Source organism: Chlorocebus sabaeus, chromosome 2 (assembly GCF_047675955.1).
Source record: "Chlorocebus sabaeus isolate Y175 chromosome 2, mChlSab1.0.hap1, whole genome shotgun sequence".
Lineage (NCBI taxonomy): Eukaryota > Metazoa > Chordata > Mammalia > Primates > Cercopithecidae > Chlorocebus > Chlorocebus sabaeus.
Genome location: NC_132905.1, coordinates 64,315,891 through 64,339,538, shown reverse-complemented (window position 1 = coordinate 64,339,538; position 23,648 = coordinate 64,315,891). Strand labels below are relative to the sequence as shown.

Below are 23,648 nucleotides of genomic sequence, written 5' to 3'. Positions count from 1 at the left end.
TTGTCTCCCCACCTGTATCACAAGCTCCAGTCTCGTGAGCTGAAACACCATCCTCTTCTAGAACCCAATTTTCCCTTCTTTCACCAAACTGCCCAGGCCCATCCCAGGCCCCTGGGGGCTAGTTGTAGACAGGCAGACAGACAGAGAGATGGACAGCTGGGCTGACCTGGATGTTTGTCAACAGTCCAACGGAAATCTCCTCTTTATGCTTAAAATAAAACCTACATCAAACCTGTCACCAGGGCCCCCATTAGAGCTTCCTGTTTCTGAGTGCTGTAGCCAAGGCAGCCTGTGAAAGGAAGCGCCACCCACCCCCTCTCCACTCCCACTGTGGGGCACCAGAGAGGCCACCACCACTTTTGCCCTTTGTAAGCCCAGCCCTAGCCCTAGCTGCTCCACTAGCCAAGGTGGGGTCTCCTAGTAGGTAACTGACCTGGAGGGAGACTGGAAGAAGCTGAGGCCTCAAAGCCCAGTGCCAGCCCCTTCCTTCCCCTCTCCCCAGATATTGGAATATAGCATGAAAGGCCCAGAATGCACCAGTGCCCCAACCCAAGGAGGACTGTGCTGCCTAACTCTCCCACTGAGGCCCAGAGGGAGACTGGCTTGTCCAAGATCACCAGGCAAGGCCACTCATTTTGTGCCGTCCACCCCAAGTCTCTCATCCTCCAAAAACTCCCATTTCCCATCCTCACTCTATGGTCTGTGCGACCTCAAGTTCAGGGTTTACCCTCTCCAAGCTTCCTGCCCCCTTGGGAACTGGGCAGGGCTTGGATGAGGATGGAACACTCATGGCTGGGGAAAGTCTATGCACCCCATCGGCCTTTCCCCTGCAGGCTCCCTTCCTGGTGCAGGGGAAAGACCCCATTCCCACTCCCAGCTCTATTCCAGCCCACTCGTGGCTGGACCTCAGTTTCCTCCTTGATGAAGCAGGCCTGCCAGCCTTCCAGGAGAGTTATGAGAACCCATCGCGGGGACATGTCTCCAGCCAGGCCAGCTGCTATCATCATGCCCCACCACTAGATCTCGGGGTAAACAATTACTGTTTTGATGGCCCCACCCCAAGACTTCTCTTACCCCTTCTCTTGTGAACACAGAAGAGTCTGAAGGCCCAGCCCTAGAGAAACAAGTGTTTATTAACCAAGGGGAGGGAAGTCAAAGCAATGCAGACTCCTAACCAGTCCCTCCTATAGTCTGCCCACCTAGGCCAGCTGCCAAGGACTAGGAAGAGCAGTGGATAGGCCCCTCCCCACTGCCCTGACCCCAGGGTGAGTTCCGCTGGGTAAGGAAGAGGAAGTCAGCAAATGACAGAGGCCAAGGAAGGAAGGAGGAAACAGAGCTGCTGGGGAGACAAGATTGAGGAGATCCCTTGGCCCCTCACTCTCAGTGGGGAGGGCAAAGCACCCCAAATGCAGGCCCACAAGAGGAACTAAGCAGGAGTACACTCATGTCAAAAACCTTGTATTGGGATGGGGGGAGGGGGGTTCTCAAGTGTCCAAAGCCAAGAGCAAAACCCTCCGAGAGTCAGTCTTTGCCCAAGAATGCTGGTCCAGCCTCTAAGCCTTTGCCTCCACACCAAGTTCACACCAGGGTGGAGCCTCTGACATGGCCATCCAGAGAATGGATGCAAGAGAGGTCCAGGGACCACTTGCCTCTGTAAGATCTGTCCTGTGGCAAATTCCCCAGTGGTGTTTAGCCTTCAGCTGCTGGGCTCTCCCGTGCCTGCCTTAACCCATACAGCCACTTGATCACGCGGGCATTGCGCTCCACCACCGACACGCCATAGGGAACGCGCTCCCGGGCCCGCTCCTCAACAGTAACAGAGCTGCGGCGGGAGCAGCCCCCTTCAGAGCTGCCCGGCCCAGCACTGGGCCCTGCCAAGGACACGATATCCGAGCTGGCCCGTGCCAGGTGGGCCACACCCAGCCCTCTTGCCTCCTCCGGGTCCAGGCCGCAGAAGTTAAAAAAGCGCTCAAGGTCAGCAGCTGCCCTAGAAAAGCGCTCGCTCAAGTCCGACTTAGAGCGTTGCAAACCCGGTGGCCGGGCTGGGCTGGAGGCGGCGGCAGGACCCGGTGATGGGCAGAGCCGGGCTGGCGAGGCAGGCAGGGGGCGGACGTCCACTCGGCGGACCGCAGAGGTACTGGGCGGCGGTCGTGGAGGGGTGGCTGGGGGAGGCTGGCCGGCTCCCTCTGCCCGTCCAGGAGTACGGCTGGCCTCGGCAGGGGACACGGGACTATCACACAAGTTGATGAGGCTGCTGAGGATGTCCAGGTCCAGCTGGGGCCGTCGGCAGGGGCCAGGCAGGGCTCGGCGGCTGGGCGTGAGCACTGTGCGGCGAGTCTCAGGGCTAAAAAGTGGCTGTTTGGACAGCAGGGGCTGCACAGGTTCCTGGCGGGTGTTGGCCACATGCAGGCTCTTGACATACTTGGCCTTGTCGGCCTCCAGGCGCTCCACAGCACTCGGTTTCCGAACTCCACCATCTGCCGGCCTCCGTAGCAGGTAGCCAGGGACCTTGGTCCGAAGGCGGCAAGGTAGGGCGGGGGCGGCCGGGGCTCCAGGGCTCAGCGTGTCCACAGGCATGGCTGCTGCATATCCCGAGGGCTTTGGTCTGAGGAGACTGGAGAAATGAGGAGCCAGAGATCCAGGCAGAAAGTAGGCAGATGAACACCGGCAACTGCTGCAGTGAAGGAGAGAGAGAAAAAAAAAAAAAAAGCCGAGAGCGCTCAGACAAAGAGGTTCAGCCACCGCTGAGAGAGGGTAAGACGCCTTCCCTATTATAAGGTAGAGACCACGCCCCTCCATAAGGAGCCAATCAGCAGGCAGAAGGTAACAGCTGCGGGGCCTCAGGCCCCACCCACACCCCCTCCCTCCTGCCCTGGGGGAACCAGGCCCAGCTGAGGCCAAGAGAAGTAAAAAGGTGCTAGAGAAGAAAGACCTGGGCAACCTGGGCAGAAAAGACAGGGCAAGGCAAGCGCTAAAGGGAGCAAGGGAGGCTCCAGGCTCTGTGCTACGCACCAGTCAACTCAACCTCAGGTCCTCTCAACAGCCCCATTTTTTGGATGGAGAAACTGAAGCCCAGAGAGGCAACCAACTTGCTTAAGTTAACCCAGCTCTGCCCCTTACCACCAAGAAGGAAGGTGCTGCCACAGGGGTGTAGGGTTAAATGACCAAGAAAAAGGGCTCCAGCCCCACACCCCATCTGGACTTCCCAAAGGGAGCCTGGTACCACCTCTACCCCTCACCCATCCAGGCAGGAAGCTTCCCTGTGCCATCCACCCGCCTAGACATGTCAGGCCCCAGGCAAAGGGCAGAGCTTATAGGGAAGGAGCAAAGAAAATCTCCACCCCCGCTCCAGTGGAGTCCATACATCCGTCAGCTTCCAGCATAGAACTGGATGGCCCACGGTGATCCACAAATGCCTGTCACGTGGAAACGTCAGCCCTGAGCTATGCTGTGCTGAGAGAAGCTGGAAATGTCCCAAATCACACAGCCCTGCATGGAGGCATCCGGCAGACCCTTGATCTGCCTGCAGCCATGGAATGGGCACTCACCTAGGAGGAGGGCATACACTTGGATGCACAAGTGTCCATGTGGTCACCCAAGTGTCAGAGCCTGATGTCCCAGGCATCAAGCCAACCCTGACCCTGTTTCCAAGGAAGGGTCAAGCCCACAGAGTCACCCCACAAGGCCCCTTGGTGATGGGGCAGAAGAAAACCCATACACCAAGTCCTAAACATTCTCATTTGTAAAACAGACGGGGGCGGGTACTTAATCTAGGTGTTCCCCAAGAGGACATGCAGTTCAAGCCATTTAGACCTGTGCTGTCCAGCTCAATAGCCACCAGCCACATATGGCTATTCAACCTTAACTTTAAATTTAAATGAAATAAAAACATAAAATTCCGTTCCTGAGCCACACTAGTGGCATTTCAAGTTCTCAGTAGCCACATGGGACCAGTTGTCACTGTACTTGGCAGCACAGAGTAGAGCATTTCCATCCATGGTAGGAAGCTACATTGGACAGCCCCACCTAGACATCCAAAAATCCAGGGGGGAGCGAGTCTGGATCAGGGTGGGGAGGCAGGGATCCCTGCTGGGTGCCATCCTCCCTATAACCTCCCACAAGCCTGTGGGTCATTGTGCAGATGGAGAAACTGAGATTGAGAGAACTGACTTTCCCAGGTCCCAGAGTAGATAAATAAGGCACTGATTTCAATACCACATCCTGTTTCTCCCCTGCGCTCCTGACCCCCTCCCCGTACTATTCCTTTTCTCCTTATTCCCTGCACAAGTACTCTATTTGTGTAGGGTGTTTTATTCTTTGTTGTCCCTGTCCCCCTAAAATATCAGCTCCATGAGGGCAGGGGTGTGGGGGGGGGGGGCAGGTGAGGGTGGCTATTTTGTTCACTATACCCCAGTTTCAAGATATTGCCCTAGACACATACTAAGGCAAAATATTCAATAAATATTTACTGAACTGAAATATTTATGGGAGCCAGATGTGAACTGGGTGATCAGAGATGAACTAGAGACATCTAGGTACCCTGCCTGCTGCAGGTATAGGGGTCCAAGGTGGTAGGTGTATTGTTCCAGGAAGCTGGAAATCCAGACTTACATAAAAACTCTAGATTCTTAAAACTGTTCGCATGTTCAATAATAATGATTAAAACATTGCATGTGCAGCAAACAAAATATGTCTGCAAACATATCTGTCCCCTCCTCCATCTGGCCCCCAACCACCAGCTGGAGACCTCTGCAGCAGCGATAAGTTGGGAATAGAACCTTGGGTGCTGCTCCCAAGGCAGGAGAGATGGAGTGGATGGGAAAGGAAGCCTTGCTCCACCAGGGCCGACCCCCAGGAGACCTCAGGTGGGAAGGACCTGACAGGAAAGGAGCATAGTAGAGGCAGCCAAACTCTGCCCCACCCCCAGGCTGCCACCTCCCAAACCAGTCCAACCCGTCCACAGTGGCAGTTCCCTCGCGGGCACCATCCGGATAAAGAGGGAGAAGGAGGTCAGACGGGCGGGGCCGGGGCAGAAGCCCCATGCACGACCCCGATCGGGCCCCCAGTCCCTGCGGCCCGATCTGCTGGCCCTGGTGTCCCCTCTGGCGGGGCTGGGACAGATGCGAGAGCCAACCCCGGATTTGGCGCCGCGGGTCTGCCGGCCTTCGGTTCGCCCACCCGCTCGCTGTGCGCCTTGCGCAAGCAGCTTCGCCTCTTTACAGACTCGGTTACCTTCTCCGTGAAATGAGGTTAAAAATAGACCTTCCTGAGCCTCCAGGTCATGATAAGGATGGAGATCAAACAGGTCGAGGGCTTTCCTCAGCATCCGGCAAAAAGGCGGAGCCACGAACCAGGCTACTGGTCTTTAAGAAGATTTTGACTACCCAAGTCCACAGACCACCCCCACGGAGGGGTCTCTAAGCAAACCCCACGAGGGTCTGTCCCAGCCCACACCGCTGACAAAGCAGGCCCAAGACAGGCTGATCAGTGTGCTCACCTCAACAGCCCCATGTCACGGGTGGGCAAACGGAGGTGCAGCGGCTCCTGCCAGATGAAGCCAGGGTCCCAAGTCCCCAAGCGGGACTCAAGGTCCCCTCTGAGGCCTCCTCTCACCGCCCAATGCCCCACCCACGGATTCAAATGCCTCCTATGAATGCCCCCAACCGCCGGCCCTTCTGGTTTGCATCACCGTGGCACGCATCCCCACCTCGTCCCCTCCCCATCAGCTCCCCGGCGTCAGCCTCCAGAGGCCGCGGGGCAAGACTAGGGGAAACTCAGATCCCCAGTCTGGCTTTTGCTCTCCCTCAATTCCGGGCAAGCTTGAGGAATCCCGGTGGCGGGAGATGGGGGGACGGTTAGCAGGGCGCTGTGTGACCCTTGCCACTCGCCGCCCCTCTGAGTCCGAGTTGGCCTGGATCTCAAATGAGGGAGCGAGCGGCACGATCCCCGCGGTCCTCTTGAAGCCGAAAGGTAGATCCCTGCCCCGTTTCCGCCGTCCCGGGGTGGAGGGGTACTCGGGCCGCCCCCTACCTCAGGCTGGGCGCCCCCGACGCAGGTCCGCACGTACCTGGCTGCGCCCGCGCCGCTGGCCTGCGCTCCTCCGGCCCGGCCCACCTGGGGCTCCGGCAACCTGAGTTTGCGCAACTTCCGGCGGCTGCGGGCAAATGAACCCGCCGGTCCAGGTATTACCCGAAAAGGGTAAGGAAAGCCAGGCAGCGGCCGGAACCCGAGCCCCGGCCGCTGGCAGCTGGCCTGGCTCAGTAACCGGGTCCGACCGGCTCCAGGACCACCCAGGGACGTTCTTCCGGGAGCCGAGACCCGCCCACCGCACACCTGGCGCGCGGAGTCCCGGTGGCTAAGGCAGGCAAGCGCACCCATCTTAGAGACGGACAAACTGAGCCCCCTTCCCTGACACTCAGAAGGACCGCCAGGTAATGTTCACTGTGCCAGGCACGGGAAAAGTGTTTTTCTTGGGATCAGGTAACCCATTTTAATCTTCCCAACAATCGCTATCTGGTGAGTTCTATTGTTACCCCATTTGACTAATGGTAAACTGAGGCTGGGAGAGGCTGAGTCACTAGCCCAAAATCACTCTGGGGAGTCCAGCCTGCGCACTTTCCCTCCAGACCAAGCCTTAACGCCACCACTTTATAGCTGTGTGTCCCTGAGCAAGCTGCGGGACCCTACTGGTGCTCCATTCCGTCACATGTAGAGCCCATCCATCTGGAACAGGCTGAGTCTGAGGATGCCTTAGCAGCCTTGTGAAAAACTGTTAACATCGCTAACAACAGCCGTCATAGTAACAACAATAACTAGAATTTTTGGGTGCTAGACACCATACTCATTTAACCCCCCAGAGCCCCCTCATTTTATCCCATGAGACTGCACCCCTGCAGGAAGGAATTCCCAGAGGGTAGTGACTGTCACCTCTTCCAGCCCAAGTCCTATAACTCACTTCAGGTAGGCACATCTGATAGGCCATTTTTTCACAGGAATCCTGAGGCGCAGAGAAGGAGCTGTCTCCCAGGCCTCAGCCTCAGCCCTCCGCCCCGCTCAGGCTGAAGAGGCTCCTGTCCCATGTCTGTGCCTGTGGCAGCTGGGCCAGCACCAGGGTGTAGGGCATGAGGAGGCCGGCAGTGACTCACATCAGCTATCCCTCCCCCTCAGCACTGCGGCCTCCTCCAGTCCCTGATTTTACAGGGAATGGGGCAACAATCCATCATCCTCCAAATGGCCTGCTGAGCCCTACCTAGCCCTCCACTGAGGCAGAAATGGAGGATGGGGAGGGAAGGCTCCTTCAGGCACTAATAGTAGTAACAGCAAGGCAACAATAATTATTTTCATAATAGAAAAGAACAGTCCTTCTCTCTAGCCCCAGCACCGGACCTTACAGCTGCCAAGATGCTGATGCGTAAGAAGAACCGATTGCCATTTATGAACTCCTTTTTAAGGAGGGAGTCATGGTGGCCAAGAAGAATGTCCACATGCCTAAGCACCCGGAGCTGGCAGACAAGAATGTGCCCAACCTTCATGTCATGAAGGCCATGCAGTCTCTCAAGTCCCGAGGCTACGTGAAGGAAGAGTTTGCCTGGAGACATTTCTACTGGTACCTTACCAATGAGGGCATCCAGTATCTCCATGATTACCTTCATCTGCCCCCAGAGATTGTTCCTGCCACCCTACGCCGCAGCCGTCCAGAGACTGGCAGGCCTCGGCCTAAAGGTCTGGAGGGTGAGCGACCTGCAAGACTCACAAGAGAGGAAGCCGACAGAGACACCTACAGACAGTGTTCTGTGCCCCCTGGTGCTGACAAGACAGCCGAAGCTGGGGCTGGGTCAGCAACCAAATTCCAATTTAGAGGCGGATCTGGTTGTGGATCTGAGGCGGATCTTAACAGCCACCTCAGTAAAATTGGAGAGGATTATTTTGCATTGAATAAATTTACAGCCAAAAAAGAAAAGAACAAATCTCATCTGAGCACTTTCTTTGTACTAGACACCATTTTAAGCTCTTTACAAAATGTTAACTCATTTAATCCTCACACCTACTCTGTGAGGTCTACTATCATTATGCCAATTTTCAGATGAGAAAACTGAGGCTCCAAGAGGTAAGGCCACTTGCCCAAAATTCCACAGTTGATTAATGGTAGAGCCAGGATTGGAACCTAGGCTCACATCTGGGGAGGCGAGGTGAAAGAGACAGTGTTTTCTGTGTTGGGCTTTGGCCACTTACCAGATGTGCCCCGCAAGGAACTCCTGAATAATCTACTGCCTCGTCGGCTGGACCCCAGAGGGAGAAGCCACCTTAGGAAGCACTCCCTGGTTATGGTTCTAAGTCTCGGTTTCCTCTGCTGTAAAATGGGGGCAATAATGGCAATGTTTTCCCAGCAGAAATAAGGTCTCATTACTGCTGTGTTTAAACCCTCCTGTGGCTCCCTTAACAATAAAATCCAAACTCCCTGCAATGAGCTGAGATCGCACCACTGCACTCCAGCCTGGGTGATAGAGCGAGACTCCGTCTCAAAAAAAAAAAAAAAAAAAAATCCAAGCTGCTTACTTGGCCCTCAGGCCTTCCAGGACTCAGTCCTTGTCCAAATCTCCCATGTTATCTGCAACCTCTTTCCTGCTCTGGCCACAAAGCCCTCCCTGCTGTTCCTGAACACAAGGTCTTTCCTGCCTCAGGGCTTTTGCACCAGCTGTTCTCTGCCTGGACTCTCTTCCCTCACCCCCTTCAGATCTCACTTCAAATGCCATCTCCTCCAAGAGACCCCCCAAGAGGGGGTGTCAGCTTTTTCACCCATTTTATTCCCTTCCGAGCACTCATTACATCCTGTCATTTTAGATACTTTTTTATCTAGGATAGGAAATATAATTCGTTTCCTTATCTCTCCCACTGGACCAGGAGCTCCATCACACCCTTCCAATTTTCTTCCTCCAGGGACCAAACAAAGAGGAAATACCATTGAACAACTAGCTGGACTGGACCCAGGCCACCTCAAAGGCCAAGGCCACTCATCAAGAGGTATACATTAAATGTATAAAGCTTTTTCTTATATCAATAAGAAAGAAAGAAAGAAAGAAAGAAAGAAAGAAAGAAAGAAAGAAAGGAAGGAAGGAAGGAAGGAAGGAAGGAAGGAAGGAAGGAAGGAAGGAAGGAAGGAAGGAAGGAAGGAAGGAAGGAAGGAAGAAAGGGGAGGAAGAAAGAAAGGAGAGAAAGTTATACATATCTATCAAGAATAACACAAAAGTGATGTTGTGTCCTTCTCAGTACATGGTGTCAGGAGGCTTCTTTTTTCTTTTTTTAAGAGATGAGGTCTCACTGTGTTGCCCAGGTTGGAGTGCACTCCATAGCTCACTGCAGCCTCAAATAGGTGGGCTCAAGCAATCCTCCCACCTCAGCCTCCTGAGTGGCTGGGACTATAGGTACATTACCACACCCACTCATAACAACAGTTTGTCTTAATCTTAGTGATCAGCCAATTCCTTGGTTAAGGTAGTATGTGCCCAATTTCTCCACTGTACAGTTACTATTTTCCGTTTGTAATTAATAAATATCTTGTGAGAAGAAAAAAAAAGGCCAGGGTCCCTAAGCACCAAGCCTCCTCTCCAAACCCTGACCCTGTTCCTGGCCTTTCCAGACCTGTCCTACTCTTCCTCCAACTTCAAGTCACCACCATTCAAGCTGGGCTCTGACCACTTCTACCCAAGTCCTGTTCTTTCTCCAAAGCCACCATATACAAACCTCTGCACACACTGGTTCTGCTGCCTGCAGTGGTCTTTGCCACTCCATCCCCCTGGCCATATCTGTAAGGTATAGCATGGACTCCAGAACCCATTGAAATCCCAGCTCCACCAATGATTAGCTATAAGACCTCGGATAAAATACTCAATGTCTCCATATCTCAGTTTCCCTAACTGCAAAACAGGACTCACAACCGTGCCTCCCTCTCTGCATGAGGCCCATGTATGAGAAATGCCACCAAAGGGCGGGCTATGATAACTATTCAACCAACTAGATCATTCAGTGCCTGGCTCCTTCATCAGCCCAGAATGAAGGGAGGCCTTCATCAGCCCAGAATGCTGATCCACTATTCTCAGAGGTTACAAATCTAAGAGAAGCACAGGTAATAGTTAAGAATGCAGAGTCATAGCTGGGTACGGTGGCTCACACCTGTAATCCCAGAACTTTGGGAGGCCAAGGCAGGTGGATCACGAGGTTAGGAGTTCAAGACCAGACTGGCCAAGATGGTGAAACCTCGTCTCTACTAAAAATACGAAAATTAGCCCGGCATGGTGGCGGGTGCCTGTAATCCCAGCTACTCGGGAGGCTGAAGCAGGAGAATCACTTGAACCAGGGACACAGAGGTTGCAGTGAGTTGAGATGGCACCACTGCACTCCAGCCTGGGTGACAGAAACTCTGTCTCAAAAAAAAAAAGAATGCAGACTCACTTGTCACTTGAATAGACATTTCTCCAAAGATATACAAATGGCCATTAGGCACAGGAAAAGATGCTCAACACCACTAGTCATTACGGGAATGTAAATTAAAACCACAATGAGATACCACATCACACCCCTGAAGATGGACATTACCAAAAAAAAAAAAAAAGAAAGAAACAGAAAATAACAAGTGTTGGTGAAGATGTTGAGAAATTAGTGCTTTGTGCACTGCTGATGGACACATAAAATGGTGCAGTCACTGTGAAATGCAGTAAAGTAGTTCCTCAAAAAATTAAACAGAATTACCATAGGATCACCCAGCAATTCCATTTCTGGGTGTATACCCAAAACAATTAAAAGCAGGAACTCAAACAGATATTTGTACATCCATGCTCAAAGCAGCATTAGTCACAACAGCCAAAAGCAATCCAAGTGTCCATCAAGGGATGAATGGATAAACAGAAGGTAGCATATACATAGAATATTAGAATAGAATATTATTCAGCCTTGAAAAGGAAATTCTAACACATACAACAACATGGGTGAAACTTGAAGGCATTATGCTAAGTGAAATAAGCCAGACTCAACGAGACAAATACCGTATCATTCCATTTATAATACCTAGAGGTACCCAAAGTGGTCAAATTCACTCAAACAGAAAGTAGAATGGTGATTGCCAGGCACTAGAGGGAGAGGCAATGGGGAACTGTTTATTGAGTATTGAGTTTCAGTTTGGGAAGATGCAAACATTCTGAAGATGGATGGTGGTGATGGTTGTACAACAGTGTGAATGTACTTAATGCCACCGAACTGTGTACTTAAAAGTGGTGACAATAGTAAATTTTATTTTATATACATTTTAATTCACTCACCGCCCCACCCCACCCCCCTAAAAAATGTAAAATTTAGAGCCAGACTCTCTGAGTTCAAATTCCACCTCTAGGTTATCTTATGCAAATTATTAAACCTCTCTTGTGCTCAGTCTCCCCTCTGCAAGATGGAAATAAGAACAGCAGTAATTACCTTACATCACAGAGTCGAGGGAATTAAATGACTTCATACTTGTAAAGTACTTGGAACACAGTAACTGCTCAAGAGGTGTCAGTGATTTTTATTCTTTGGTGAGGGGGTGGGAGGTGTGGTTTCCAAAGGTTATAATTTTCATGACATTCTACACCCAACCCGCCCCCTTCCTTCCACCTGCTTCTTTCTTTCCCTTCAGCCGAAGCCTGGCCTAGATTTGGGGAGGCCCTTGCTTGCCCCAGAGGAGATCAGGAAGGCTCCAGGCAGTGGCAAGGGGCCAGCCAGCAGGACAGCCCCAGCTCAATTTCAGCCCAGCTGTCCAGGTCAGAGACACCCAGCTGGGCTGCCTCCAGAGCCACACCAGGCCCTGAGCTATTTCTGGAGGCCTCCCAGACGCTGGTGCCCAGGAGTCAGCCTTGCTCAGGGTGGCCTTGCACTAACTTTAGGAAGGGAGAAGGGAGTAGGCTGTGGAATGGGTGTGGATGTGGACATCTAGGCCCACTGATATGCTCACCTCTACCAAGTTGATCTTCTAGGCCTAGGTCTGCACTTGAGGTTGCAAAATGGGGACAAAGGATTTTGCAGTGGGGACGGAATGAGAGAGATAATACATGCAAGGTCTTGGGGAAGGACCTGGCACGCAGGATTGGAAAGGTGAGGGGGAGGCAGATCCATAGCCAAGCCCACTTCCTATCCTAGACTGCCCTCTGCCCAGGCCTGAGTGCACCATCATGACTTCTTAGCTCAGCCCAGAGACTGAAGAAACTTAGTGTCACAGAGCAAGTCAGGGACAGGGCAGTGGTCTCATGATTTATAAATATGCATATATATAGATATACACACACACACACACACACATATATATATAAATATATAAAATTTTATTTTATTTTTTTTAGACAGAGTTCCCCTGTTGTCACCCAGGCTGGAGTGCAATGGTGCGATCTTGGCTCACCGCAACCTCCACCTCCCGGGTTTAAGTGATTCTCCTGCCTCAGCCTCCCAAGTAGCTGGGATTATAGGCTCGTGCCACCACATCTGGCTAATTTTTATATTTTTTAGTAAAGATGAGGTTTCACCACATTGGCCAGGCTGGTCTGAAACTCCTGACCTCAGGTGATCCACCCGCCTCGGCCTCCCAAAGTGCTGAGATTACAGGCGTGAGCCACCGCACCTGGCCTTAATTTTAAAATTTTTAAAATAGGTGATACATGCACACAACTCAAAATTCAAAAACGGTAAAGATAATGAAGTTTAAAAAAAAAAAAAAACCTCCTCCCACCCTATCCCCATTTCTCCTCCCTGCAAGCACCACTTTGACCAGACAGTTGCTTATCCTTCCTGAGAGACTTTAGGCAGATGCAGGCAAGTATGAATATATATTCTGTCTCCATTTTTACACATATGGCATCATGATGCTATGTGTACCATTTTCATCTTGTTCTTTTTGCTCAATAGTATGTTTTGTTCTTGGTGCCACATCAGTACATAAAGAGCATGTCCTTTTTCCCAGCTGCACAGTAGAATTTCCCATCATCCCCTACTGGTGGCCACTTAGCGTGTGTCTCATTTCTGCCTACAAACCATATTGCAGCATCACTGCATCTACATCATTTTGCTTAGAAGTGGGACAGCTGAGTCTGGGGGATGCATTTGTAATCCACAACCAAGTCCGCTTCCTATCCTAGACTGCCCTCTGCCCAGGCCTGAGTGCACCATCATGACTTCTTAGCTCAGCCCAGAGACTGAAGAAACTTACTCAATGTCACAGAGCAAGTCAGGGACAGGGCAGTGGTTTCATGATTTATAAATATGCACACACACACACACACACACACATAGAGAGAGAGAGAGAGAGATGGGAGGACTGTGCTTCATGAAGGCTGTGTGAGTTAACCTCTGCCTGCAGAACACACAAATGGTCCATGAACATTAGTTTCAGTTATCTTGATTACTGAGGTTCGGGGCATCCCTAAATTTTGCACTGGTGGTGAGGACCTCAATTGCCTCAGCCCCTGCCTTGCATCACAGTGGGAGAAGATGATAAATTTGCTAATAAGTAAAATATATAGGACATAAGGTGGAGTAAATGCTACTGAGAAAAAACAAAACATGCAAGAACACAGCAGGGCTTATGAAGTCAATAAATAATATTTGTTGAAAGAATAAAGGAAAGGCTTGGTTTCTTTCTGAGTCTTCGGAGATCCTGTCCCCAAAGCCAGGGGGAGGCTCCAGAGGACAGGAGATATGTAACTCCCTTATGAAGAGATAGAAGACTCTCAAAATGCATGACTCTGAGTGTCAAGGATTCTAAGATTGAAGCCAGAGGGACCAGGAGCTAATAACCACTGCACTGTCTGACTGGGACTTCGACAAGAGGCTTAACTTCTTAGAACCTCAGTTTCCCCACCTACAAAAGGAGACTGACAATAGCAACCTAGGGGGCAGGGGGTGTCCCCAGGAGACAGAGCAGGGTCTGGCCTAGGTCAGATGCTCCTCCTGAGGGGATCCCGGCCCCACCCCCAATTCCAAAGTCTCTGGTGACTAGTGGCTTTGGTTCAGGGACCGGCTCTATTCCCTTCCCCAAACTGGGGAAGATTCCCAAGAGGCCAGCGGCGACTCTGGGGGCTGGAGAATCTGCTGCCCCTGTATCCAGCTCAGAAATGTCAGTCCCGTCCGATGCCCAAAGAGTGGTCCTCTGAGAGGGGCAGCTCTGGAGTTCAGAGCCCCGTAGGCAGAAGGGCGCCAAATGAGCCAAGTCCAACCCCGGACTGCGGAGAAGAAAGACGCCCAAAAGGGGTATCCTGAGGACAGTGTGGGGCGCAGGAACAGGTGATCCGGCCAGGGGTCCATAGGCCGTGTCCCTGCCGATAAAATTCTGGGAAAATGACTACCAGTTGCCCGTCTGGACCTCTCAAGGCAAGTCTAGATATGACTAGACTAGGGGCTGCGAGGTGGGGCGGAAAGCCTTGAACTGGATTCTCTGCCAGAGCTCGCCAAGCCGGGACACTTGATTCTTTGAACCTCAGCGTCCTCATCTGTGAAATGACACGCAGGTACGGCGCGGGGAGAAAGCAGACAGCAGGCGCTCGGGGAACGGAGCCCCCCAGACCCGGGGTCGCACCCGGAACCACCCGCGCCCTCACCTGGAGCCCGTGCTAGGCGTGTCCCGGCCCCTTCCGCGCAGTCTTCGGAAAGGCTGACAGCTCGGACCCGGGCTGGTAGTGGCCGCTCCCAACGACGCCCAGGAGGCCCCAGCCCCGCGTAGGCACCTTTGGGGTCCCCTTCGGAACTGCCCTCCGCAGTCGAGCTGAGCGGGTGGCCCTGACTGTCGAAGGCCCCCACCGCAGGGAAAGTCCCTCGAGCGCCGAGAAAGGGGAAGTGAGCACCCCGCCCCCCTTCACTCCAGAATGGTTCGCCCCGGACTTCCTGATTGGTTCCTCGCTTCCGTTCGAACGGCGCGCCGCCAGGGTTGCCAGGCGACCGCTTAGCTTCTGCAGCCCCAAGGAGCGGCGCGGCTCAGCAGCTCCGCCCCCTCCTCCCAACCGGCCCCACCTTCTTCCTGCCGCCGCTTCAGACCCGGCGCCTGGGTTTTTCCCTTCCTCCTCCCTCCGGCTTGCAGCTGGGACTTCCTCTAGGACACCAGCTGGAAGAGCTCCAGTTAGAGGACCCTGGCTGATTCCTAGTCCTGACTTTGAGGCTAACTCCCTACGTGACCCCCGCACAGCCCCTTCCTTTCTCTGTTCTCCTAACTGCATGATGATGAGTGAGTTAATTTTAAAATGTGCACACCCAGCAGTCCCGAAATTTACAAAGGAAATGACCAAAGATATGAGCAAAGCTTAATATTGCTCAGCCTTATTCATCATGACAAAATAATGGAAACAACTTAAATGCCTCTTGAAAGGGGTTGGTTATATAATTCCATCCTGTGGAAGAGCTAACTAACTTAATTGAGCGTTTTACATGCCAGGTAGCTTTACAGAACAACTCTTGTCAAGGCTTATGACATAACCCTCTAAAAGTACTTTCAATTATTAACACTTTCTTTTTTTCTTTTTTTCTTTCCTTTTTTTTTTTTTTTTTTTTTTTTGAGATGGAGTCACCCTGGCTGGAGTGCAGTGGTGGGATCTCAGCTTACAGCAGCCTCCGTCTCCTGGGGTCAAGCAATCTTCCCACCTCAGCCTCCCAAGTAGCTGGGACTACAGGTGTGCACCACCACACCCGGTATTTTCTGTATTTTTTGTAGAGACAGGGTTTTGCCATGTTGTCCAGACTGGTCTTAAACTCCTGGACTCAAGTGATCCTACCAACTCAGCCTCCCAAAGTTCTAGAATTACAGGCATGAGCCACGCCGACTAGCCTAATTATTCCCACTTTCTGATGAGGAATATTATGCAGCCATTAAAAATGAAACAGCCACCAGGAGCAGTGGCTCACGCCTGTAATCCCAGCACTTTGGGAGGCTGAGGTGATCAAATCACCTGAAGTCAGGAGTTCAAGACCAGCCTGGCCAACATAGTGAAACCTTGTCTCTACTAAAAATACAAAAATTACCCAGGCGTGGTGCCACAAGCCTGTAATCCCAGCTACTCGGGAGGCTGAGGCAAGAGAATAGATTGAACCTGGGATGTGGGGGATGCAGTGAGCTGAGATCATGCCACTGCACCCCAACCTGGGCAACAGATCATCTCAAAAGAATAAAAATAAAAGTGAAGTAGCTAAAAGATATTTAAAGATAGGGGAAAATGCTAAGTATTAAATATTGATTTATTTATGTTTTTTAGAGACAGGGTCTAGATCTGTTGCCCAAGGTGGAGTGCAGTGGTGCAACCACAGCTCACTGTATCCTAGGTTGAAGCAATCCTCCCACCTCAGCCTCCAGAGTAACTAGGACTACAGGCCCGCATCACCATGTCAAGCTACGGGTCTCACTATGTTGCCCCAGGCCAGTCTAGAACTCCTGCCCTCAAGTGACCCTCCTGCTTTGGCCTCCTGAGTTGCTAGGATTATAGGCATGAGCCATTACACCCCTCCCAAATTTTTTTAAAGTACAGGATGCTTCAAAACACTATGTACAGCATAAATATGTATTAAATACATATGTGTATGTGTATAATCATCTGTAATCACAGGAGTTAATTTCTTCTTTTTTTTGTGAATTTTCCAAATTTCCAATACTTGAACATGCCAAAAAAGTATATTTTCAGGGAGATTAGAACGAATTAACGCTAAGGGCCTTTAAGGTGAGAAAATTTTATAGCAGTCCATCTGAATTGCTCAATTTGGAACCAGCTTCTCTGTTTTATTCCAGCTGGTGTCTTTCATTCTTTGTCTGGATTGCCAATAATTGAGAACTTACTGCGTAAACCCCTGAGTGGGCAGGGGAGGAAGCTAATAATATATCAATAGCTAATAGTGATTGTACACTCTGGCATGGACAGCAACCAAATCAGAGCCAATCACTGTCATAAACAGGGAGTCTGCTGTATCTGTGAGGACCAGCTAAATATCAAACCTGGCCCTGTGGCCTCTGCTACATTGCATTAGGGCTTTATACATATCATCTCATTTGACTTCATGACTATCTAAGGCAAGAGATCCTGCTGTTATTGCAATTATATAGATGAGAAAACTAAGGTCTGTCTGGATCCAGAGTGAATTCTCTGATCCACTCTGTTACATTCCCTTGTAAACATGCGAGAACTGCTTGGGAGTAACAGTGAGGAAAGGCAAGGGGATCCTGTGATCCTGTAAGATGCAAGAGAAAACTGAGCAGGTGGCTTCAGGCTTTATACTTCCTAATGCTTATACAGCCTAGGGAGATTTCTTTTTTTTCTTTTTTTTTTTTTTTGAGAAAAAGAAAAAAAATTAGTCAGGCATGGTGGCACGTGCCTATACTCCCAGCTACTCAGAAGGCTGAGAGGGAGGATTGCTTGAGACCAGGAGGTTGAGGCTGCAATGAGACATGATTTCACCACTGCATTCCAGCCTAGGTGACAGAGCAAGACCCTGTCTCAAAAAATAAAATAAAATAAAATAAGACAAATTGCACAAACGTTACGAAACCCAGAAAAATAACATTATTTTTATTAACTACCTGTCTCACAAACACATCTGTAATTCTTTCCATAAACTAGCTGCTGGCTCCATGTATACATTCAAACCTCTCCTTCACATTCTTGTGGAATTGAGTGCTGTAGGACCATTCATATATCTCAAGATATAACCTCTGATCCTGAATCTTTATGTCACAACAAGTTGAGTCAGCTCAGTATGCTCGGTATGAATATTCCTGGAAGCCATTTCTATACCAGGTCAGTTAGTAATAATTTTTCACAAAAGTGACTGGAAACGATATAAATATATCCCACTAAACTCAAAGTAAACGTTAAGTTCCTTTTAGCAAGATGCCCAAACTGCTCACACCAACCCCAACATCATCTGATGCAAAGGGAAGTTGGAATGAAAGGAGATAGTGGTTTTAACAGAGTGAGGTTAAGATGCCTTACATTGGTAAATTTTACAGAAGCACATGGGCATGTGAACACATCACTAGGGTGCTTCCCAGACCTCGACTTCCCTGTTATTAACCGGGAATGACAACAATGGTGTTGACCAAATTCTTCTCTGAGCTATGTAACTTTAATCAGGGGTTGGGAGATATTTGAGATGCCTGGATAAAGGTCCTGCTCACTAACCCTTGCATCTTCAAGTTTGCCTCTGCCATGCACACCCCAGAGCTTGAAATAAGACAAAACAAAAACTGGGAGGCCCCTTCCTAGGTTGAGAAAGTGAGGCAGAGGGCAGAAGGAACTTTGTCAGGATCCCAAATTAGGCCATGTAAAGAGAGATCATCTGGGCACACTCAGATTCTAGAATTGTGGGCATCTTTACATGCCAACAGCATATTGGTCCTCTATTTTCAAGAATATATTAAGCACCTGGTGCCAACTCAGAGTATTCAAGGCCTCCCAGTCCTTCCCCTCCGCCACCATGGGAAGTGTTGAGAAAGAAGATAAAGGTGGATAAACTGTCATTAACTGCACCCAGATCAGAGAGAACTGGGCCGTCCGTATGGCCTTATCCTGACCCAGGACGTGAGCAATGATAACATCTCGCTGTGTTGACTGGCCTACGGCTGGTTCCATGTGTGGGTTTTGCCTCCTTCAGAACGTTGACCTTAGCCATGTTTTTGCCACTCAGCTCGAAACCAAGATGAAATCAGCCTTAGATGTCAGCTCTCTGTCTCCTGTGCACCTGTGGCTCTGTTTTCTTTAGTTTCATTCAATTTGAAGGGTGTTCTTTATGTGTTTACTTGCACCTGAACTTTTCTGGATTCACCTGCCAGAAAGTGGTCCCAGTGGGGGCTACTTGTGATGACTGAGGGGAAAGGGGTGGGGGAAAGACTTTTATAAAATATTTTTGGCCGGGCGCAGTGGCTCATGCCTGTAATCCCAGCACTTTGGGAGGCCAAGGCAGGTGGATCACCTGAAGTCAGGAGGTCAGAATCAGCCTGGCCAACATGATGAAACCCCATCTCTACTAATGATACAAAAATTAGCAGGGTGTGGTGGTGGGTGCCTGTAATCCCAGCTCCTCGGGAGGCTGAGGCAGGAGAATCACCTAAACCCAGGAGGCGGAGGTTTCAGCAAGCCAAGATCACACCATTTTACTCCAGCCTGGGCAACAAGAGCAAAACTCGGTCTCCAAAAATATATATACATATTTTTATACCTTTTGGATTTTGCACCTTGTAAAGGTATTATCTGTTTTTTTAAGTAACATTTTAAAGACATTCTATGAGATAACAAAATAAGGTAGTGAAGTGAAAGAAAACTCAACCCAAAATATGTCCCTCCAAACACTGTACATGAGAAGGTAAATTGAGATGTTGCTACTGAAGGAGAATATAGTTACATTTATTTATTTTATTTTTAAAATTTTTTTGAAACAAGGTCTCACTCTGTTGCCCAGGCTGGAGTGCAGTGGTGCAAACACAGCTCACTACAGCCTCGACTTCCCAGGCTCAGGTGATCCTCCCACCTCAGCCTGCCAGGTAGCTGGGACTATAGGTGTCTGCCCCCACGCCCAGCTGATTTTTCTGTAGAGACAGGGTTTTGCCATGTTTCCCAGGCTGGTCTGAAACTCCTTGAGTCAAGCAATCTGACAATCTCGACTCTCAAAGTGCTGGGATTACAGGCATGAGCCACCACAGCCAGCCAGTTATAGACACAATTCTTTTTTCTTTTTTCTTTTTGAGATGGAGTTTCACTCTTGTTGCCCAGGCTGGAGTGCAATGGCACCCTCTTGGCTCACCGCAACCTCCGCCTCCCAGGTTCAAGTGATTCTCCTGCCTCAGCCTCCTGTGTAGCTGGGATTACAGGCAAGCACCACCATGCACAGCTAATTTTGTATTTTTAGTAGAGACGGGGTTTCTCTATGTTGGTCAGGCTGGTCTCCAACTCCCAACCTCAGGTGATCCGCCCGCCTTGGCCTCCCAATGTGCTGGGATTACAGGCGTGAACCACTGTGCCTGGCCTAGTCACAATTCTTTGAAAAAATTAAATGCTATGTCAATGAACTTGTACTCTGATCCAGCAACTGTGCATTTAGAAATTGACCCTAAGCAAATAATTAAGCTGATTCAGAAGGGCTTAATTAGAGGAATATGTACTATGGCATTGCTACTTTTTTTATTTTTTTGAGATAATCTCACTCTGTCGCCCAGGCTGGAGTACAGTGGAACAAACATGGCTCACTGAAGCCTCAACCTCCCGGGATCAAGTGATTCTCATGCCTCAGCCTCCCACGTAGCTGGGATTACAGGCACATACCACCACGCCTGGCTAATTTTTGTATTTTTACTAGAGACAGGGTTTCACCATGTTGGCCAGGCTGGTCTCGAACTCCTGACCTCAGGTGATCCACCCTCCTCGGCCTCCCAAAGTGCTGGAATTACAGGCTTGAGCCACTGCGGCCAGCCTGCATTGCTATTAATGGCAAAAAGAAAAGAAAAGAAAAGAGACAAGAAAGAAGGAAGGGAAGGAAGGGAAGGGAGGGAGGAAGGGAGGAAGGAAGGAAGGGAGGAAGGGAGGGAGGGAGGGAGGGAGGAAGGAAGGAAAGAAGGAAGAGAGGAAAGAAAAAAAGAAAACCACCAAAGCTAATTAGCTGGCCACAGGGCAACAGGAACGGTGAATGGGACAATAAGACTCTCTCAGGGCCTCTCATGAAGTGTCATCTGAAGGCTGGATAAGGGTAGTTCACTAACATGACTGGCAAGTTGGTACAGGTGTCACCTGGGGGCCTCAGTCCCTCCAGAAATGGCCTACTCCACAGGGCTTCTTGAGTAACCTCAGGACATGGCAGCTGGCTTCCCTCAGAACTAGCAACCCCAGAGATCACGGTGGGGGTTGTGATGCCTATTATGGCCTAGCTTCAGAAGTAACCTACTGTCACGTCTGTCACATGCTGTTGGCCAAGCATGTAGGATGTGAGATGTATTGGTGTGGCCATCCTGGGGAGACACACTCTGCCACCCCAGGTTATTCCAGTGTGTAGTAGCCAGGGTTGAGGACCATGGAGCTTGCAAGCTTCATAAACAAGGAAACAGAGCAGGTAGGAGCAATGTAGCAGCCAGAGTGAACATTCGGGGTCACAAGCCAATTCTTTTATCTTTCTAAGCTTCAGCTTCCTCATCTGTAAAATGGGAGTTAATGAAGCTGTATTAGTTCATTTTTACGCTGCTGATAAAAACATACCCGAGATTCGGCAATTTACAAATGAAAGAAGTTTAATGGACTTCCACAAGACTGTAGAGGCCTCACAATCATGGCCCAAGGCAAGGAAGAGTAAGTCACATCTTACTTGAATGGCAGCAGACAAAAAAGCAAGCTTGTGGAGGGAAACTCCAATTTTTATAACCATCAGATCTCGTGAGACTCATGTTCACCATCACAAGAACAGCGCAGGAAAGACCCGCCCCCGGAACTCAGTCACCTCCCACCGGGTTCCTCCCATGACATGTGGGAATTGAAGCAGTTACAAATCAAGATGAGATTTGGGTGGGGAGACACAGCCAAACCATATCACATGCCTACTTCCCAGGCTTGTGAGAGGCGCCCTGACTGACCCTCTGCACCCTGTGGCTGCTGTTTCTGCTGCTGTTTTGGGGGATTTGTTTGATCAGTATGAGCTCATGAGGTTGTATGTCCCAAGGTATCACTGTCCAAACCCGCCAAGGGCTCTCCAGTATGCTCTGAATCCTGTGGCCTCCGGGAGCTGACCCTGGTCGACTTCATCCATTATCACCCTCCCACTCAGCCCACCTGGCTCCAGGCAACGGCCCTGGTCTGCTTGTCAAATGCACCAAGTAACCTCGGGCCTCAGGGCCTTTGTGCTTGCTATTCCCTCTGCTTGGGTTTCTCTTCCCCGAGACAGTCATACAGCTCTCGCTTACCTCCTTCCACACTTCTTTGCATCTTTGTCCAAATGTCATCTCCTCTGGGAGATCCCTCTCCACTTCCCCCATGGTTCCTGTGGTCTCTCTGCATAGTGTTCCAACCTGCAGACATGTGGTGTGGCCCGTGCTTGCATGTTAGCTGTCTCCTCCACCAACTGTGAGTGCCCAGAAGGCAGCATCCACATTTCTCTTGCCCACTTGTCCTGCAGTGAGAGACTCAACATGCCTATCTCCACATTAAAGTATCTGAGAAGTAGTGCAGTGGAAATTTCTTTCTCTTTGCTTACACCACATTTCCCAAATACATTTAACCCTGGAGCCCTATGTCCACACAACACTTATGAAATGGTCCATAGAAATAGAGGAAACATGGCCGGGCATGGTGGCTCTTGCCTGTAATCCCAGCACTTTGGGAGGCCAAGGCAGGCAGATCATTTGAGGTCAAGAGTTTGACACCACCCTGGCCAACGTGGTGAAATCCTGTCTCTACTAAAAATAAAAAAAAAAAAAAAAAAAGAGCTGGGTGTGGTGGCGGGTGCCTGTAATCCCAACTACTCAGGAGGCTGAGGTAGGAGAATCACTTGAACCAAGGAGGCAGAGGTTGCAGTGAGCTGAGATTGTACCACTGCACTCCAGCCTGGGTAACAGACTGAGACTCTGTCTTAAAAGAAAAAAAAAAAGAAAAATTATGAAAACACTATCTCCAGAGGGTGGGTCTCCAGGATGTGATGAGGGACACTTCTCCCCTCCCCTCCTCTCTCCTCCCCTCCCCTCCCCTCACTTCCCCTCCCCTCCCCTCCCCCTCACTTCCCCTCCCCTCCCCTCCCCTCACTTCCCCTCCCCTCCCCTCCCCAACGCTGCAGCCTGCGATGACAGAGAGGTCGAAGGTCAGAGGCTGAGCCTGACAGATGGGATTTTGCTGGGGAAGGGGGTTCCCGAGGGTGGGGGTTTGGCCTTTGTCCTCAGGGCGTGTAGACCTCTCCTAAAAAGAAACGACCTTGTCCCCGGGGCCCCTCCCCAGCCCCAGATGTCAGGGCCAGGCCGGAGGGGCGTTGGAGGCAAGGGAAGGCAGAGCCCCTCCTGAACAGGAAGGTCATGGCCTGGGGACAGAGTCTTTGTGGGAACTAATACCCAAGACCCTCTACCCAGGGCTGGCACAGGCCTTTCCAGCTTTCAACTTGACCTCTCTGCTTCACATGCAAATCAGATGAAAATGAGTGGACAGGCACTGGAGCCCCGCCTCCCTTCCTCTCTGCTAGGGGCCATAGGCAGGTGGGTCCAGACACCCAGGATTTCCAAAGCCGGGGCCTATCTGCTCCACACCCTTAGACCCTCCACAAGGGCCAGACAGGAAACGGCGTCCCCTGGTCCATCTGTGCCTGGAGGCTGCATCAGGGCCTGGGCTGCTCCTACCTGTCCCCACCCATCCTGCACCCAGCACAGGCGGACCTTTCAGAATATAACTCCTATCCCATCCTCTTCCCACTTGGAACCTTCGACTGGCCTTCTGTGGCTCAGGCCTGCCCTCCCATCCTTCCCCTATCTTGCCTCCTCTGGAATCTCAGACTTCCTCTAGCAGACCCTGTGCCTGGTTCTGTCCCTCAGCACCCAGCTGGTGCTCACTTTGGGGCCTTAGCACAGACTGTTCCTCACTCAGGAATGCCTTTCCCCTGGTTCTTCTTCCCCTGCAGCTGCCTTCTCATCCAACTCTCCCGTGAAATAG

General features: G+C 50.7%; 1 protein-coding gene across 4 annotated transcripts; it reads right to left on the bottom strand.

Moving 5' to 3' along the window:
* Positions 1–1,117: 1,117 nt before the first annotated feature.
* Positions 1,118–14,935, bottom strand: FAM110A (family with sequence similarity 110 member A). 4 transcript variants are annotated; one of them, XM_007962937.3, is made up of 2 exons: positions 14,610–14,935; positions 1,118–2,671 (listed from the first exon to the last, which is right to left on the bottom strand). In XM_007962937.3, the coding sequence occupies exon 2, from the start codon at positions 2,575–2,577 to the stop codon at positions 1,690–1,692; it is 888 nt and encodes a 295-aa protein (XP_007961128.3). In that variant the 5' UTR covers positions 2,578–2,671; positions 14,610–14,935; the 3' UTR covers positions 1,118–1,689. The 4 variants fall into 4 exon arrangements, with proteins under 4 accessions (XP_007961128.3, XP_007961117.3, XP_007961095.3 ...); XM_007962926.3 differs by having other exon boundaries at positions 1,118–2,674; positions 14,610–14,934; XM_007962904.3 differs by lacking the exon at positions 14,610–14,935 and adding an exon at positions 6,068–7,533 and having other exon boundaries at positions 1,118–2,674.
* Between the last annotated feature and the right edge of the window lie 8,713 nt (positions 14,936–23,648).

What these genes read in the sequence shown, in the direction of transcription:
- FAM110A (XM_007962904.3), bottom strand. Translation starts at nt 6,378, where the DNA reads ATGGGTGCGCTTGCCTGCCTTAGCCACCGGGACTCCGCGCGCCAGGTG. An exon ending in AGCGGCGCGGGCGCAGCCAG is followed by an intron (nt 2,675 to 6,067) that starts GTACGTGCGGAC and finishes CCTTCACTGCAG; the next exon opens with CAGTTGCCGGTGTTCATCTG.